The sequence below is a fragment of the Delphinapterus leucas genome, chromosome 16 (assembly GCF_059928025.1).
Source record: "Delphinapterus leucas isolate spDelLeu-1000000601 "Yukka" chromosome 16, BTC_Dleu_Yukka2, whole genome shotgun sequence".
Classification (NCBI taxonomy): domain Eukaryota; kingdom Metazoa; phylum Chordata; class Mammalia; order Artiodactyla; family Monodontidae; genus Delphinapterus; species Delphinapterus leucas.
In genome coordinates this window covers 41,936,141-41,951,635 of record NC_143144.1, presented here as the reverse complement: position 1 = coordinate 41,951,635, position 15,495 = coordinate 41,936,141, and the positions used below count along the sequence as shown (strand labels likewise).

At 41.1% G+C, this 15,495-nt stretch overlaps 1 protein-coding gene and 1 pseudogene across 1 annotated transcript; one reads left to right on the top strand and one right to left on the bottom strand.

Annotated features, from left to right (window-relative positions):
- Positions 1 to 4,306: 4,306 nt before the first annotated feature.
- On the bottom strand, positions 4,307 to 5,427 carry LOC149747266 (uncharacterized; annotated as a pseudogene).
- Positions 4,595 to 8,946, top strand: ZNF22 (zinc finger protein 22). Its single transcript, XM_022569479.3, has 2 exons — positions 4,595 to 4,704; positions 7,598 to 8,946. Exon 2 carries the CDS (start codon positions 7,685 to 7,687, stop codon positions 8,360 to 8,362), a length of 678 nt encoding a protein of 225 aa, XP_022425187.1. The 5' UTR covers positions 4,595 to 4,704; positions 7,598 to 7,684; the 3' UTR covers positions 8,363 to 8,946.
- Positions 8,947 to 15,495: the final 6,549 nt, after the last annotated feature.

The following is a 15,495-nucleotide window of genomic DNA, read 5'->3' as shown; positions in this document are numbered from 1 at the left end:
ACAGATTGGTTTCCCAGTGCACATAAAAGTTACATTTATGCCCTACTATAGTCTATTAAGTGTACAATAGCATTATGTCTAAAAAAACAATGTACGTACCTTAATTTTAAAATACTTTATTGCTAAAAAATGCTAACAATCATCTGAGCCAAGTTGTAATCTTTTTGCAATAGAAACATCAAAGATTATTGACCACAGATCACCATAACAAATATAATAATAATGAAAGGCTTGAAAATTGTGATGTCAACTGAAAAAAGAAACACAACCTAAAATTTGTGAGTTATGTTTTATTTGGGGACCTTACTGAGAACTATATCCCATGAGACAGCCTGTCAGACAGCTCTGAGGAACTGTTCCAAAGAGGTAGGGGAGGAACCAAGATATGCAGGAGTTTTTGCTTAAAAAAAAAAAAGCCAAACATGTAGTTGAACACCAAAACATGACTGCTGACCACAAAAAGCGGAAGTCTCAAGTTAAGGATTTTAGTGCCTTTTGGTGTATGGGAAGATGCAAGAGTCTGGGTTCATTAAAATTATTCCTTAGATACGCATCTTAACTCTCCAGGGCCAGTATCCTGTTTCTCTCCGTCCTAAGCTGCCCTCAGGGTGCACCCCTTGGAGCAGCTGCAGTGGCTGATGTCTTGATAGCACCAACATTTCTTGTTTACTGAAATGGCTGGCTACATTTTTTTTGTCCACAGTGAGAATTAGCAAAACGTGACACAGAGACGCAAAGTGAGCAAAGGTTATTGGGAAAATGGCACCAATAGATTTATTCAATGCAGGGTTGCCACAAACCTTCAATTAAAACAAACAAACAAAAAATGCAATACCTGTGAAGCACTATAAAGCAAAACACAGTAAAACAAGGTATGCCTGTGCACTTCTGCAATCATCTGGGGCGTTTCAAAACTTTTTATCAACACTACTTGCTTTTCAGAGGCAATTTGAAAAGCTGCTAATTCAGCTCACCCTGACACCACAATTTCAGACTTTCTCTGTTTGGCTCTGCGGTTTCCTGATGGTATGTATGGGAGTTCCATGTGCCTCTCTCCACAGAGCATAGATTATTTGTCATATGTTGCTTAACTCACTGGTATCGCAGGTAGTAAATGTTATCCAAAGATAAAGTGAAGAATTCCTGTGATGAGTGTCCTCTCCTAAAACAGGACGGTCTTCCCAGGTCAGGCCTCCAGAACCAGGGAAAATCATAAACACAGGATAAAATCAACATGACTGCAAAAGATCTGAACTCAGGAAAAACAGGGTGATTTGCCCAGAGCAAATTACCAGAAGGAATCAAAAAAGAGCTTGTTTTTCCCATGGTGATAACCATATGCTACCTGCTTAGAATGTTTACCAGAAAATGGATTAAAGACCTTCCCACTGTTAAAATAATGCCGTTTGTCCACCCAGGATACATCTGGCCCCTTAGTCCTAGGGAAACAAAGCACGAGGCTTATCCTGTCGGATCAGGTGATCTGTGGAGAAGCTGGCAATACACAATGTGCCCATGTGGGCAGGACACAGGTGCCCTGCAGCTGCAAAGCAGCAGTGGGGTATTTTTGTCAGGTGCCCTGCTGGGCAGCAGCCTCCCTGCCCCTCAGTCCCTCAGCCATGATCGGGCAGGAAAGGCAGTCAGACTCAAGCCTTTCCAAATGTAAAAACAGCAAGTGCAAGTGCTGTATTTAGCCCCCATGAGCTGTGATTGTCTGGGAGAAAGCCAGCTGCTGACCTTGGACTCCCAGCATTCGGGTGGGGCTCTGCTCCCTCCTGGCTGGGCTTTTAACAGAGATGTTTTCTGCAAACTCAGGAACGGGAATTCCCAGAGTTTCCTTTCCCAGAGAACCCAAAGGAAACAGAAAGCAAAGTCTCAGGCTTGGTGGACAGAACCCTTGTTCAGGGGCCCTTCATGGGAGATAGACTGCTCCTTACTGCACTTGGCCCTTGGACCACACATGTGACCGGCTTCTTTTGCATTGTTGCCAAATGCAGACCCAAGGCAGCAGTGCTCCCTGTTGAGACAGTGCTTCTTGGTGTGTGTCTCTGTCTGTCTGCAAGGGAGTGGGGTGCAAGGGACAAAGCCATAGTAAAAGGAAGCTGTCTTGCCAAGACTGTTCTCAGCCCAGAAGCCTCTTCTTCCTAGAATGAGCCCTTCAAATACAACTGGGCTCAGGGACACACTGGACCCCACTGCGAGCCGTTTCCCAGAGGAACCCCAGCCACTAAGGGATCTGGCCTCTCTTGACCCAGTTTTCCCAGAAAGATGTTCTATTAGGAGAACACAGCCTATCTTTGCTACCCTGACTGTACCTCCCTCCTTTTCCCTCCCCCCTTTCAGCTTTCTGTTTTGTAAATATCAAGTGTGACCAATTTCAATAATTTAATTTGTTTAAAAATAACCTGGAATTCTATTTGAGAGATACTGCTAGGTAGAGGTTAAGAGCATAGGCTCTGGACCCAAACTGTCTGCCACTCGTGGCCTTAGGCAAGTTACTTGCCTCCATTTTCTCATCTGTAATATGAGGATTATAACAATTCCTATCTCTTAAGATTATGAAAGGTATATTAGCTTTGCTGTAGTAACAAATAACAACAAAAATAGTGGCTATAACAAGAGTGTTTACTTCTCTGACCTGTTACATGTGACTGCAGGTGGCTCCAAGTGGGCTTACGTGGCTCTGCTCCACATGTCTTCGCATCCTGGGCTGAAGGCTGAAGGCGCAGCCCCTACGTGGGACATATTATTCTTGAGGCAGAGGGGAAGAACAGAGTGGTGGCAGAAACACAGTGACCCAAAGCTTCTTCTGGGATGGGCTATACTTTGTGTCCACACACATGCAGTTAGTCAATGCTACTCACATGTAAAGTCAACATCAGTGGGATGGGCTATCGTTCACTAGAAGACAATGAAAATCACACAGGATTAAGCAGGGATGTTAAATCCAAGAAGGGTAGAGCAAATGCTCAGGAGCAGACATACCACAGGAATACTGAATGAGGCACTGCCACTGCTTCAAACAGTGCCTAGAACATAATAAGCACTCAGTAAGTGTTGGCTATTATTATACTAACGAATAAACTGAGGGCATAAAACCCTGCCTGTTTTCTCTCCCTCTCTTTTTTCCTTTTACCCTTTATTCTTCCTCCCCTCCCCACCCCATAACCTTTTCTATCTCTTGTCCCTCTCCATCCTTACTGCATGTGTCTTTAAGACGGGTACGAGGATCCCTGCTTCGCAAGGCTATAAAGATGAATGACCAGAGGATAGATGTAAAAGCACTTTGTAAAGAAGCATCTTATAAATTCATTCATTCAACAAATACTTGCTGAGTGCCTGCTACCTTCTGAGCACTGTTCTTAGCACTACAGATATAACAAAGAACAAGAGACAGATCATGACAGCTTTGTGTGCCACTGTGAGGCCATGAGCTTTTGTTCTAATAACATGGGAAGACTTTGGGGGATTTTGAACAAAATGAATGACATGATCTGACTTGGGTTTTAAGAAGATCACTCTGGGGCTGTGAGTAGACGTAGGGAGACCAGTGAGGAATCCAATGCAATAATCCAGACAGGAGATAACAGCAGCTTGGTGGAGCTTATAGCAGTGGAGGTGTTGATAGTGGCTCAATTCTGGATATATTTTGAAGATCCAGCCAACAGAATTATAGATGGCTTGGATCTGGGTTTGGGGTGAAAAAAGAAACAACAGTGACATCAAGATTTTTGACCTGAGCAATTGGAAAGTTGCAATTGCCAACTGTCGGGATGAAGACTGATGAAGGAACAGGTTAGGTGAATATCAGAAGTTCATCTGGGGGTATGTTAGGTTCGGGATGTCCATCACACGTGCAAATGGCATTGAGTAATTAACTGGATATATAAGTCTAGAGTTCAGTAATATTTGCATCCCAAGGTTGGACTGGAGTTACCAGTTAGGGAGTCTTCAGCGACTACAGATGGTATCTGAAGCCATTAGACTGAAGGAGTTCTGCAGGCAAACGAGGGCCTGGAGAGAAGAGAGGAGATGGGGTGACCCAGCACAGGTTAGGTTGGTGGAGGAGGAGGTTGGCTGTAAGAAATGAGAACCAGGAGAGATCATTACTAAAGAGAAAAAAGGGGGTGTGTTGAAAATCACGAGACTTTGGAGCCATTCCAATCCTTGGCCATCCACTTATACACTGTGTGAACTCGAGCAAACTTCTACTCTAAGCCTTGGTTTCCTTACCTGTAAAATGAGTATGATCGTTCCCATTTTGTAAGGGCTTTTTGGTATAATCAAATAAGTTGACTCATGAAAATTATCGGGAACAGTTTAGGTTCTCCAAAAGTACCTCTATATAATTAATAATTAAACAATATTTGTAGAAAGAATGAAGTCTCGGGGTGGGATAGGCTGGTGTTGCGTTTCAAAAGCCGTGACACACAGGCGGCAGCTCGTCGGCCCTGTGGGTGGCTCCTCCATCTCAAAGGTCTTGTGGTCCTGGGGGCCACAGGACGCCTTCCAGGGGTAGGAGAGGAAAACAAAACGACAGGAAGAAACGAAAAGTTGCTTTTTCCCGCTGGGCCCGTGAGCATAGAGGGTCACTCCGCCAGGATCCTAGAGCGACCGCGCGGCGCAGGAGAACGGCTCGGCCTGCACTTCCGGCGGCGCGAAGGGCGCGGGGCAAGCGAGCGAGGGCGGCGGCGGGCTGGAGCGGTGAGTGGGCCGGGGCCTCAGGAGCGCGAGCTGGCCGCAGTGGGGCGGTGCCGACTGGGCAACGGGTTGCCGGGCGCGGCTTCGGTCCTCAACTCCCGGCTGCCGCGAGGGCTCTGCCGTCGCTGGCGCCGGGGGCGGAGGGAGCGGGGCGGGCCCGGCCTGCGAGGAGCGGCAGCCAGAGGCCTCGGGAGAGCGGAGACCTTAACGGAAGCCCGGGCGAGTTGAGGCCAGAGGAGGACAGGCGCGGGATCGTGAGCCGCATTCCTTACGCCCTCCATCAGTCGCGTGTCAGGATAAAACAGATTGAACCAAGCGCTTGGGTAGCACAGGGCTGTTCTGAGCGACTTACAGATTCATTTAAACTTCTAACACCATGATAATGTAGTGGCCTTATTGTCATCCCCATTTTATGGACGAGAAAGCAGGCACATTCCAGTGAGGCGTATTCGCATGGCCAACAGCTCCTTTCACTCAAGTTTTCCTTAATACCCGCACTTGCTGTGAAATGAGGCTGAGCACCAGTCGGAGCGCTGGACTTGGCGTTGGAAGTTGGGGCTGCAGTCAGTTGTGCCACTAAGAATACAGGCTCAGGGGTCAGGCTACTAGGGGGTGGGAACCTGGCCAAAGTATACCTGCCTTTCCTTAGAAATGGAAGTAAAATGAAGATAATCCCATAAAGCTGCTCTGAGAATTAAATAAGATAGCCCGGTGACTGGCACCCAGACTGCCTGTTGGTATGATTTCCTCATCTGTAGGGTTCTAGATGGTTTAGATAGTCTCTGAGTTTCCTACTAGAACTGACTTCTGTAGTGTTAAAAAATAAACATGGGGTGTTTTTCAGTGTATAATTACCATTATAGCTATTTTTGAACACCAACATCATGTACCTGACATACCTCCTTGTAACAGATGTCCTATAAATATTTACTAAAGTTAAGAAATGAGTAGTGCTCTCTCTGTAGTTTTGTGTTGTATGCAGTTTGCTTCTTCTGATACTTAACCTTAACTGCAGCAGATATACTTAAATACACGAAGTCTCAGCACTGTCAGGCCTGGAGTCTCAATTATACAATAAGATGATGGAAAGGCAAGAACAATGATGTAATTTTTGTTTTCAGTTATTTGCTTTGTAAGCTTGTGTGTAGAGACCCAGGGTAATTATTCCCATTTTAAAGTCTACTTGCTGACAATAAGATGTGGAAATTAGTTCCAATAATTGTATTACCTTTGCAGTCCTAGGTTTTCCCACATTGTCACCTTTGGACATTTGGACATTTCCCACATTTGGACTTTGTGCTTCTTTGGTTGTGGCCATTATTTTAAGTAACCTTATAAGTAATTAAATGAAATTAATTTATTTGAAATTTTGAATTTTTGTAGCATGTGGGTATTTTTTAAATTCCATCCTATTCTTACATGTAAACTTACTTTCTTCTCCTCCTCTTCTTGTGTTTTACCTACCACCTTTTATTCTGTTTCATTACACTATCAAGTAAAAGTTCTTTTGAAATTTTTCTTTCTCAAAAAAAATTCCTCGTTTCAAGTTTTCAAAGAATTGCCCTCTTTCTTGGATCATTGGAATCTAGAGGAAATAATTGTGAAATATCTCTTCATTGACATTTTCCTCATCCAGTATTTATTGAATAGATTCACAGAAATTTTCCACTCCTTATAGAGTAGTTCTTACATTCAAAACAACTTATGCTACAAAGTTAGAACTCAGTTGTTCTCTAAAGCTGTGCAAGTAGAATGGCTAAACAAACAAGGATAAACAGAAATAGTTAACAAAGTAGTATGATTTGTCATTTCTTTCTGATTTGGACACCATAATGAGTCACCCATGAGTGTAAGTTTAACATGGGAGTAAATATTAAAATATAATGATAATCTATTACCCAAATTTTGATTGTTTTTTGGAGTTCTTTTATTCCTATTAAGATATTACATTGTCTCCACTTTTTAATCTCATTTGTTATTGTCCAACAAAAATTTAGATTTCATATTATCACTTTTTCTTTTTTTTTTTTTTTTTTTGTCCTGTCCCAACAGACAAAAACTCCAAAGGTAAATTTGGTTATATTTATTATGTTTGGACTCTGGAATTATTAGAATTATTTTGCAAGTATTTTTTGCCAGAATTGTCTTTGTTTTTATTATTATTTTTATTTATTTATTTGCGGTACGCGGGCCTCTCACTGTTGTGGCCTCTCCCATTGCGGAGCACAGGCTCCGGACGCGCAGGCTCAGTGGCCATGGCTTACAGACCCAGCCGCTCCGTGGCATGTGGGATCTTCCCAAACCGGGGCACGAACCCGTGTCCCCTGCATCGGCAGGCGGACTCTCAACCACTGCGCCACCAGGGAAGCCCGTCTTTGTTTTTATATATATTGAATACATTAAAAAAATTTTTTTATTGGAGTATAGATGCTTTACAATGTTGTGTTAGTTTCTACTGTACAGCAAATACATATATACATATGAATATATACAGCAAATATATATATATACATATATCCCCTCTTTTTTGGATTTCCTTCCCATTTAGATCACCACAGACACTGAGTAGAGTCCTTGTGCTATACAGTAGTTTCTCATTAGTTATGTATTTTATACATAGTATCAGTAGTGTATATATGTCAATCCCAATCTCCCAATTCATCCCACCCGCCCCCTTTCCCCCTTGTATTCATGTTTGTTCTCTCTCTATGTCTGTGTCTTTCTGCTTTGTAAATAAGATCATCTATACCAATATTTTCAGATTCCATATAAATGCCTTAATATATGATATTTAATTTAAAAATGGATGCAGTTTTGATGGGCTGAAGAGATATTAAAGTTGAATAATTAACAAATCATCTATAATTTGTTTTTTATTTTTTTTTTCTACACATAGAAAATTCTGAGCTGTGTAGCTCTAGGAAGTGAAATATTCATTCAGAAGAAGAGTGTAGACTCTTAAGAATACATTTGGCTCTTCACCATGCGGTTAGGAAAACCTAAGGGAGGTATATCTCGGAGCTCGAGCCAAGGAAAAGTCTATGAGAACCAGCGCAAAACAGGCCGGCAGCGGCAGAGATGGGGAATGACTGTTCGCTTTGAATCAAGCTTGAGTAGACTGAGAAGAAGCTTGGATGAGAAGCCTTATAAATGTGTCGAATGTGAAAAGAGTTTCAGTCAGAGCTCAACTCTTTTTCAACACCAGAAGATCCATACTGGAAAGAAATCCCATAAATGTGCTGATTGTGGAAAAAGTTTCTTTCAGAGTTCTAATCTCATTCAGCATCGACGGATCCATACTGGGGAAAAGCCCTACAAATGTGATGAGTGTGGAGAAAGGTTTAAACAGAGCTCAAATCTCATTCAGCACCAGAGAATTCATACTGGAGAAAAACCCTATCAGTGTGATGAATGTGGCCGATGTTTCAGCCAGAGTTCCCACCTCATTCAACATCAGAGAACCCACACAGGGGAGAAACCCTACCAGTGCAGTGAGTGTGGCAAATGCTTCAGCCAGAGCTCTCATCTTAGGCAGCACATGAAGGTGCACAAAGAAGAGAAGCCTCGTAAAACCCGGGGCAAAAATATTAGGGCAAAAACTCACTTAGTATCATCTTGGAAAGCTGGTAAAGGAAGGAAGTCAGTGGCTGGTCTCCGCTAAGTAAAGGGCACTGCATCAGCCCTCTTTTAAAAATAAAAAGCATTTCTTTTAGAACTGGAGATATTTTTTAATAGTGCACTTAAATACTGTATCCTTTCCTAGCATGGAGACATTGGGAGTTTAATGACATTGGGCTGAGAGAAATTACATTGAGTCCAGCCTTCCTTATTTTTTATGTAACTTGGAGTACAAAGAATTGAAAATGTGTTTTGAGAGAATATAAGCTTGATCTCGTTCGAAATTGCTTCTTGCATCATTTTGACAAAACAGTCATGTTTTGATGACACGTGTAGAAGTGTAGTTCCAATGACTACTCAGTTTCAGGAATTTCTGTGGAAGGAATACCTAAAAGGGAGAAGAAATTAATTCCATTAGTTTTGGAGTTCTGTAGTAGATGAGATTTTATGTTTGTAAAGTTTTGTAGTGTATTAGCCATTGGTTTGTAAGTATGACTCAAGATTCAACATATTAAAATGAATTCATGTTCACAAATTTTTAATCAACAAGGTGCATCACTCTATGTTAGCTTTCCTTTGTTTCTTTCCTGCTGCTTATGGATAATTAATTAAAGGAGTAGAATTTCACTGTTTTTCACTAAATTCTTAGTAAGTGATACTCTAGAAGCCAAAGAGAGAACTGAATTAGACCGCAGGTCTCCTATTCCTGCTGATACTATCCTTTGTGATGGTGTTACGCCATGTCACTTGTTTTCCAGAAGTTAGAATGGATTTATGTTAGTCCATCCCCATGGCTTTGACTTCTCTTGGCATTCTCTTGTGCTCTGGCAAACTGAACTAGCCTTTTAGATCTATGAATAAATAATTAAACCAAAATTATTTTTCCAAAACCATCTCAACTTGTAAATTAAAAATCTACAATTTACTTGCCTCCCTGCCTTCCCCTTTGAGAGCTTCATATAACCCTGATTATCTTAAATGTTTGCCTGTAGCAAAGTGAGGTTTTTAAAAAGTCAAGTGTTGGTGCATTGTAGCTCCTTTGAAATCTAAGTTTAACTTTTTCTGAGTTATATGAATTATTTACAAAACCAAACAAATTTCTTATCTTTCATCAGAACAATGCTGAGTACCAAACATTTTGATTAGCCTTCGGCTTAGGTTTTAATTTCTATTGAATGCTAACATTCTTCTGATTTTGTTTTGTATCTTTCAAATCATAACAGTTCCTGCTGTACTCATAATGACAGTTATCCATAAAAAATTTTTTTAAATGGAGTATTTTGGATACTACTACCTTCTGTTTATTTTTCTCCTGGGAAATTGTTTTGATGTAGTAGGCAACATCTAAAATCACAGCCTTTGGAAGAAGCACTTATTTTGTCTGTCTTTGATTGTCTCAAACTTGAACTTTGCCTCCCTCGTGGCCTTGTATTTGAGTGCAGAGTCATAGAAGATGGCTTTGTTGACAGCATTTCATCCAATAGGATATCCACAAAGTGTTTTGTGAGTACAGGCATGCCTTGGAGTACCACAATAAAGCAAATATCGTGAGGAAGTGAGTCACTTGAATTTTCTGATTTCCCAGTACATACAGAAATTATGTTTACACTGTACTGTAGTCTATTAACTGCAATAGCATTATGTCTAAAAAACAATGTAATACCTTAATTAAAAATACTTTATTGCTAAAAAATGCTAACCATCGTCTGAGCCTTCAGTGAGTCATAGCAGTAACGTCAAAGATCACTGATCACAGGGCTTCCCTGGTGGCGCAGTGGCTGAGAGTCCGCCTGCCGATGCAGGGGACACGGGTTCGTGCCCCGGTCCGGGAAGATCCCACATGCCGCGGAGCGGCTGGGCCCGTGAGCCATGGCTGCTGAGCCTGCGCATCCAGAGCCTGTGCTCCGCAACGGGAGAGGCCGCAACAGTGAAAGGCCCGCGTACCGAGAAAAAAAAAAAAAAATCACTGCTCACAGATCATGTAACAAATATAACAATAATGAAAATGTTTGAAATATTGCAAGAATTGCCAAAATATGACACAGAAAAATGAAGTGAACAAGTGCTGTTGGAAAAATGGCACCAATAGACTCGTTTGATGCAGGGTTAACACAAACCTTCAATTTGTTTTAAAAAAAAAGCAGTAAGGCAAAGCACAATAAAACAAGGTATACCTTATGAAGTGATCACAGTTATCTTTTACAAAAGACATTGTTTAGATTTTACTGATCGACTTATTATGTCTTCAGAGGCAGAGAAGCTATTGAATCAAATCTGAAATTGTCAGTGGCAAAAGTATTACTCCCACAAATTTAAAGGTGAGTTCAATTTTATTTTGACTTGAGTCAGTACTCCTGAGAGAGAGGGATACCTATAAAGGGCAAGAACCATCTAATAAGTTCCTAAGGGAAATGTAAGTATTTGTATGATTTTTTTTGGCAGGTAGTGGGAGTACCTCTTCAAAATAGAAATTCATAGCCACAAACAGTATTTATTCTCATGTTAGGGAAGTAAAGTGCTGTCATTCTTTTGAGAAAATAAATATCTGTTGAATACTGGCCATGCGTAAAAGACTGGTAGAAAAGGTAATTTTTTTTTAAGGTAATACTGAAAATACAGGTCATGAATATACAGTATGACTGCCATTCAAATTGGGAGAATTTACATCTGGTACAGGGAAGAAGGAAGGGATCTTGAAAGGGTTGACATTTACATTAGGTTAGGGAATAGAAACCCAAAAGTCTGTAAAGGCCAGGTAGCTAATGTAAATGAAATGAGAAGAGCTGAGTGCTGTAAACTGAAGTGCACATGCCCATCTAAAAGGATAACCCTGACTCAGTTTTAGCCAGTTAATGCCATGCAGAGATTCTGGCCCAGATATGCCAGGTCTTTTGATTTTTCAAGAGAAACAGATTTTAAAGTTCACAACACTTCTTAACCAGTTTGCCACACCTGAACTGTGTTTTGAAGGCTCTGTGTGTGACTGTGTCTGTGTTGGAGGAGGGGGTGGCGGAGGGAGAGAGCCTGGTATGGTGAGACGCAGAGGTACATGATGGAGCGGAAGCTGCATAGCACAGAAGAATCTGCTCAGAGAACAGCAGGTGGCTGTTTTATTGACAGTCCAGTTTCATCTAAGTTGTGAGAGAGAAGGCTGGAATGGGCCTCCAGCAGAGCCTTAAATATCAACATTAAGAGTGAAATGGTTTAATAAGATGGGATGCATGAAGGTTTTTGGAGCATAGGTTAGAAGGTAATGGATGATCCAATGAGAAATAATAGCCAGCCAGAAGGAAAATCTCCCAGAAGAGACCCACTTGGCTCACTGGACCTACAAAGCTTTACTTCCTGCCTTGGGGCACAAGTCACCTTTCATTCCCTGCCCCACACTTAATGACATCAACTCCAAACTGCTCTGTACCTTTGCTTGTTCTGCTTTGACTAGTGTATATTTCTGAGAGTTAGGCCTCCAGAAAGTAGGCTTTGAACCTTCCTTAGATGTTCTTCCTTTAACTGAATTGTAACCATCTCACTAGACAGTGAACTCCTGGCTTATAGTAGTCATTCAATTGAACGTTTTAATGAAGAAAGGCCAAGAAGGAAGTACAGAAAGAAGGTTAGAGAAAGAGGTAAGAATTTAGTTCTGGAAAGTTTTTAGGTTGGCTGTCAGCTTCCGTGGCAACCTAGCTAGAGTCCCACCTAGAATGTCACTTTCCCTGTCTGCCATCCCTCTCCCTCTTCTTCAGTCTTCTCTATTCTTTGGAAAGCCCTTGCTCATTGCATAATTCATTCTTCAGCCTTGCACATAGCACACACTTACATTTGTTGAATGAATTAATTAAATAGGTAGTGAAAGGACAAATGTATAAAATACCATCAAACTCTAAGCAATCAGATTCTCGTGGTCTGAAGGAACCTGGGAAGGCCACTTACCTCATCCTTCTCTAAATTGGATGATTATTTTGTGATGACCAGATTCTTCTATTATGTTCTTTGAAGTATAAAATACACATAGAGTCTATATGGTTTTAGAAAACTAATGTCATTTTCAACTTTTAAGTCATCCAAAACTCTGTTTTCCCCCTTAAAACCATATCTGGAACATTTTTAGGACTTGGCAGACTTTAAAACAGACTTTTTTTTATATATCAGTTTTGTGACCAAGCAATTCCAGATCCTCCAAAAGTCAGTGAAGTTTTGGGGAAGAGATGTGAAGTTGGTAATTTGGAGAGTCTTTTCTATAGGATTTGAAAGGTAGACACTTGGGTCTCAGAGACCACTTGGTGTCCCTGAGAGTCAAGAGTACTCTTGTAATAGTCCAAGTTGAAAGAAATGTTTAAAGCAGGGCTATGGAGTAGGGAGTGCAGGGAGGAAAGAAGTAAGAGATACTGTGGTAACAGTGGACAGGCCTGGAGACACATCAGATTTGAGATGCAAGCAATAGAGGAAACAAGATGATGGAGGTTTCCAGCCTAGGTGACTAGGAGGTGTGAGGGAGAAGACGATTAATTTGCTTTAGGAAGTGCTGATCTTGAGATGCTTGGAGTATCTGGGTGAAAAATATAATGGGAGATTGAATATCTGTGTCTGAAGTGTAGAAGATATTGAAGAAGGAACTCAATATTTGTGCCACTCTTTGCCAGATGCTTTATATATGTTAGATGTATACTAGTCTGCTTGGGCTGCCATAACAAGATATCTGACTTAGTGGCTTAAACAGCAGATGTTTATTTTCTCACAGTTCTGGAGACCAGAAGCCCATGTTCAAGGTTCCAGCAGAGATGGTTTCCAGTGAGGAATATCTTCTTACTTTCCAGACATCTGCCTTCTCACTGTGCCCTCACTTGGCCTTTCCTCACTCCATGCACAGGAGCAGAGAGAGAGATTTCATTCTCTAGTGTCTCTTAAAAGGATACCAGTCTAGTCCTATTAGATTAGGACCCCACCCTTCTGACCTCATTTAACCTGAATTCCATCCTTAAAGGCCGTATCTACCAATACAGTCACACTGGGGGTTAGGGCTTTCCCATATGACTTTGGGGAGGAAACAATTCAGACCCCAATAGATATTTCCTATTATAAACAGAAAATTCTAGTAATTTACTCAGGGTTAAACAGGACCAAAAGGTCCATGTCCTTTTGAATGTCCCTATTTAAAATCTTGTTACCACATCCTAGACCATGTGAGATGAATCCACTTTTATGGCTATCAGAAACAAAAGTAACAACCCCATCCTCTTTGACCTCAGAGGGAGGGGAGACTTGAAGAATAGGGACAATAAGAATAAGTGTTGACTCTATACACAGCCTTCAGCTCTCCTGACTCCCTGGCTGAGTCTACCTTGGTTGCATAGATTCCCATAAGTCTGGGTTTATTTGTACCTTAAGAACCAAAGGATCATGAGAAGACAGGGAAACACACAGCAGATGAAGGAGCAAGGTAAAAACCCACCAGACCAAACAAATGAAGAGGAAATAGGCAGTCTACCTGAAAAAGAATTCAGAGTAGTGATAGTAAAGATGATCCAAAATCTTGGAAATAGAATGGAGAAAATATAAGAAACATTTAACAGGGACCTAGAAGAACTGAAGAGCAAACAAACAATGATGAAAAACATAATGAAATTAAAAAGTCTCTACAAGGAATCAATAGCAGAATAATTGAGGCAGAAGAACGGATAAGTGACCTGGAAGATAAAATAGTGGAAATTACTGCAGAGCAGAATAAAAAAAAAGAATGAAAAGAATTGAGGACAGTCCCAGAGACCTCTGGGACAACATTAAACACACCAACATTCGAATTATAGGGGTTCCAGAAGAAGAAGAGAAAAAGAAAGGGACTGGGACTTACCTGGTGGCACAGTGGTTGAGAATTCGCCTGCCAATGCAGGGAACATGGGTTCGAGCCCTGGTCCGGGAAGATCCCACATGCCGCGGAGCAATTAAGCCCATGCGCCACAACTACTGAGCCTGTGCGCTAGAGCCCGTGAGCTACAACTACTGAGTCCAAGTGCCACAACTACTGAGGCCCATGTGACTAGAGCCTGTGCTCCGCAACAAGAGAAGCCACTGCAATGAGAAGCCTGTGTGCAATGAAGAGTAGCCCCCACTCGCCGCAACTAGAGAAAAACCCACTCGCAACAACAAAAACCCAATGCAGCCAAAAAAAAATTTTTTTAATTAAAAAAATAAAAAGAAAGAGACTGAGAAAATATTTGAAGAGATTATAGTTCAAAACTTCCCTAATATGGGAAAGGAGATAGTTAATCAAGTCCAGGAAGTGCAGGGAGTCCCATACAGGATAAATCCAAGGAAAAACATGCCAAGACACGTATTAATCAAACTATCAAAAATTAAATACAAAGAAAAAATATTAAAAACAGCAAGGGAAAAACAACAAATAATATACAAGGAAATACCCATAAGGTAAACAGCTGATCTTTCAGCAGGAACTCTGAAAGCCAGAAGGGAGTGACTGGACATATTTAAAGTGGTAAATGGGAAAAACCTACAACCAAGATTACTCTACTCAGCAAGGAAATCATTCAGATTCGACAGAGAAATTAAAACCTTTACAGACAAGCAAAAACTAAGAATTCAGCACCAGCAAACCAGCTTTACAACAAATGCTAAAGGAACTTCTCTAGGCAGGAAAAACAAGAGAAGGAAAAGACCCACAATAACAAACCCAAAACAATTAAGGAAATGGTAATAGAAACATACATATCTATAACTACCTTAAATGTAAATGGATTAAATGCTCCAACCAAAAGACAGACTGGCTGAATGGATACAAAAACAAGCCCCGTATATATGCTGTCTACAAGTGACCCACTTCAGACCTAGGGACACATACAGACTGAAAGTGAGGGGATGGAAAAAGATATTCCATGCAAATGGAAATCAAAAGAAAGCTGGAGTAGCAATTCTCATATAAGACAAAATAGACTTTAAAATAAAGACTATTACAAGAGACAAAGAAGGACACTACATAATGATCAAGGGATCAATCCAAGAAGAAGATATAACAATTATAAATACTTATGCACCCAACATAGGAGCACCTCAATACATAAGGCAAATGCTAACAGCCATAAAAGGGGAAATCAACAATAACACAATCATAGTAGCAGACATTAACACCCCACTCTCACAATGGACATATCATCCAAAATGAAA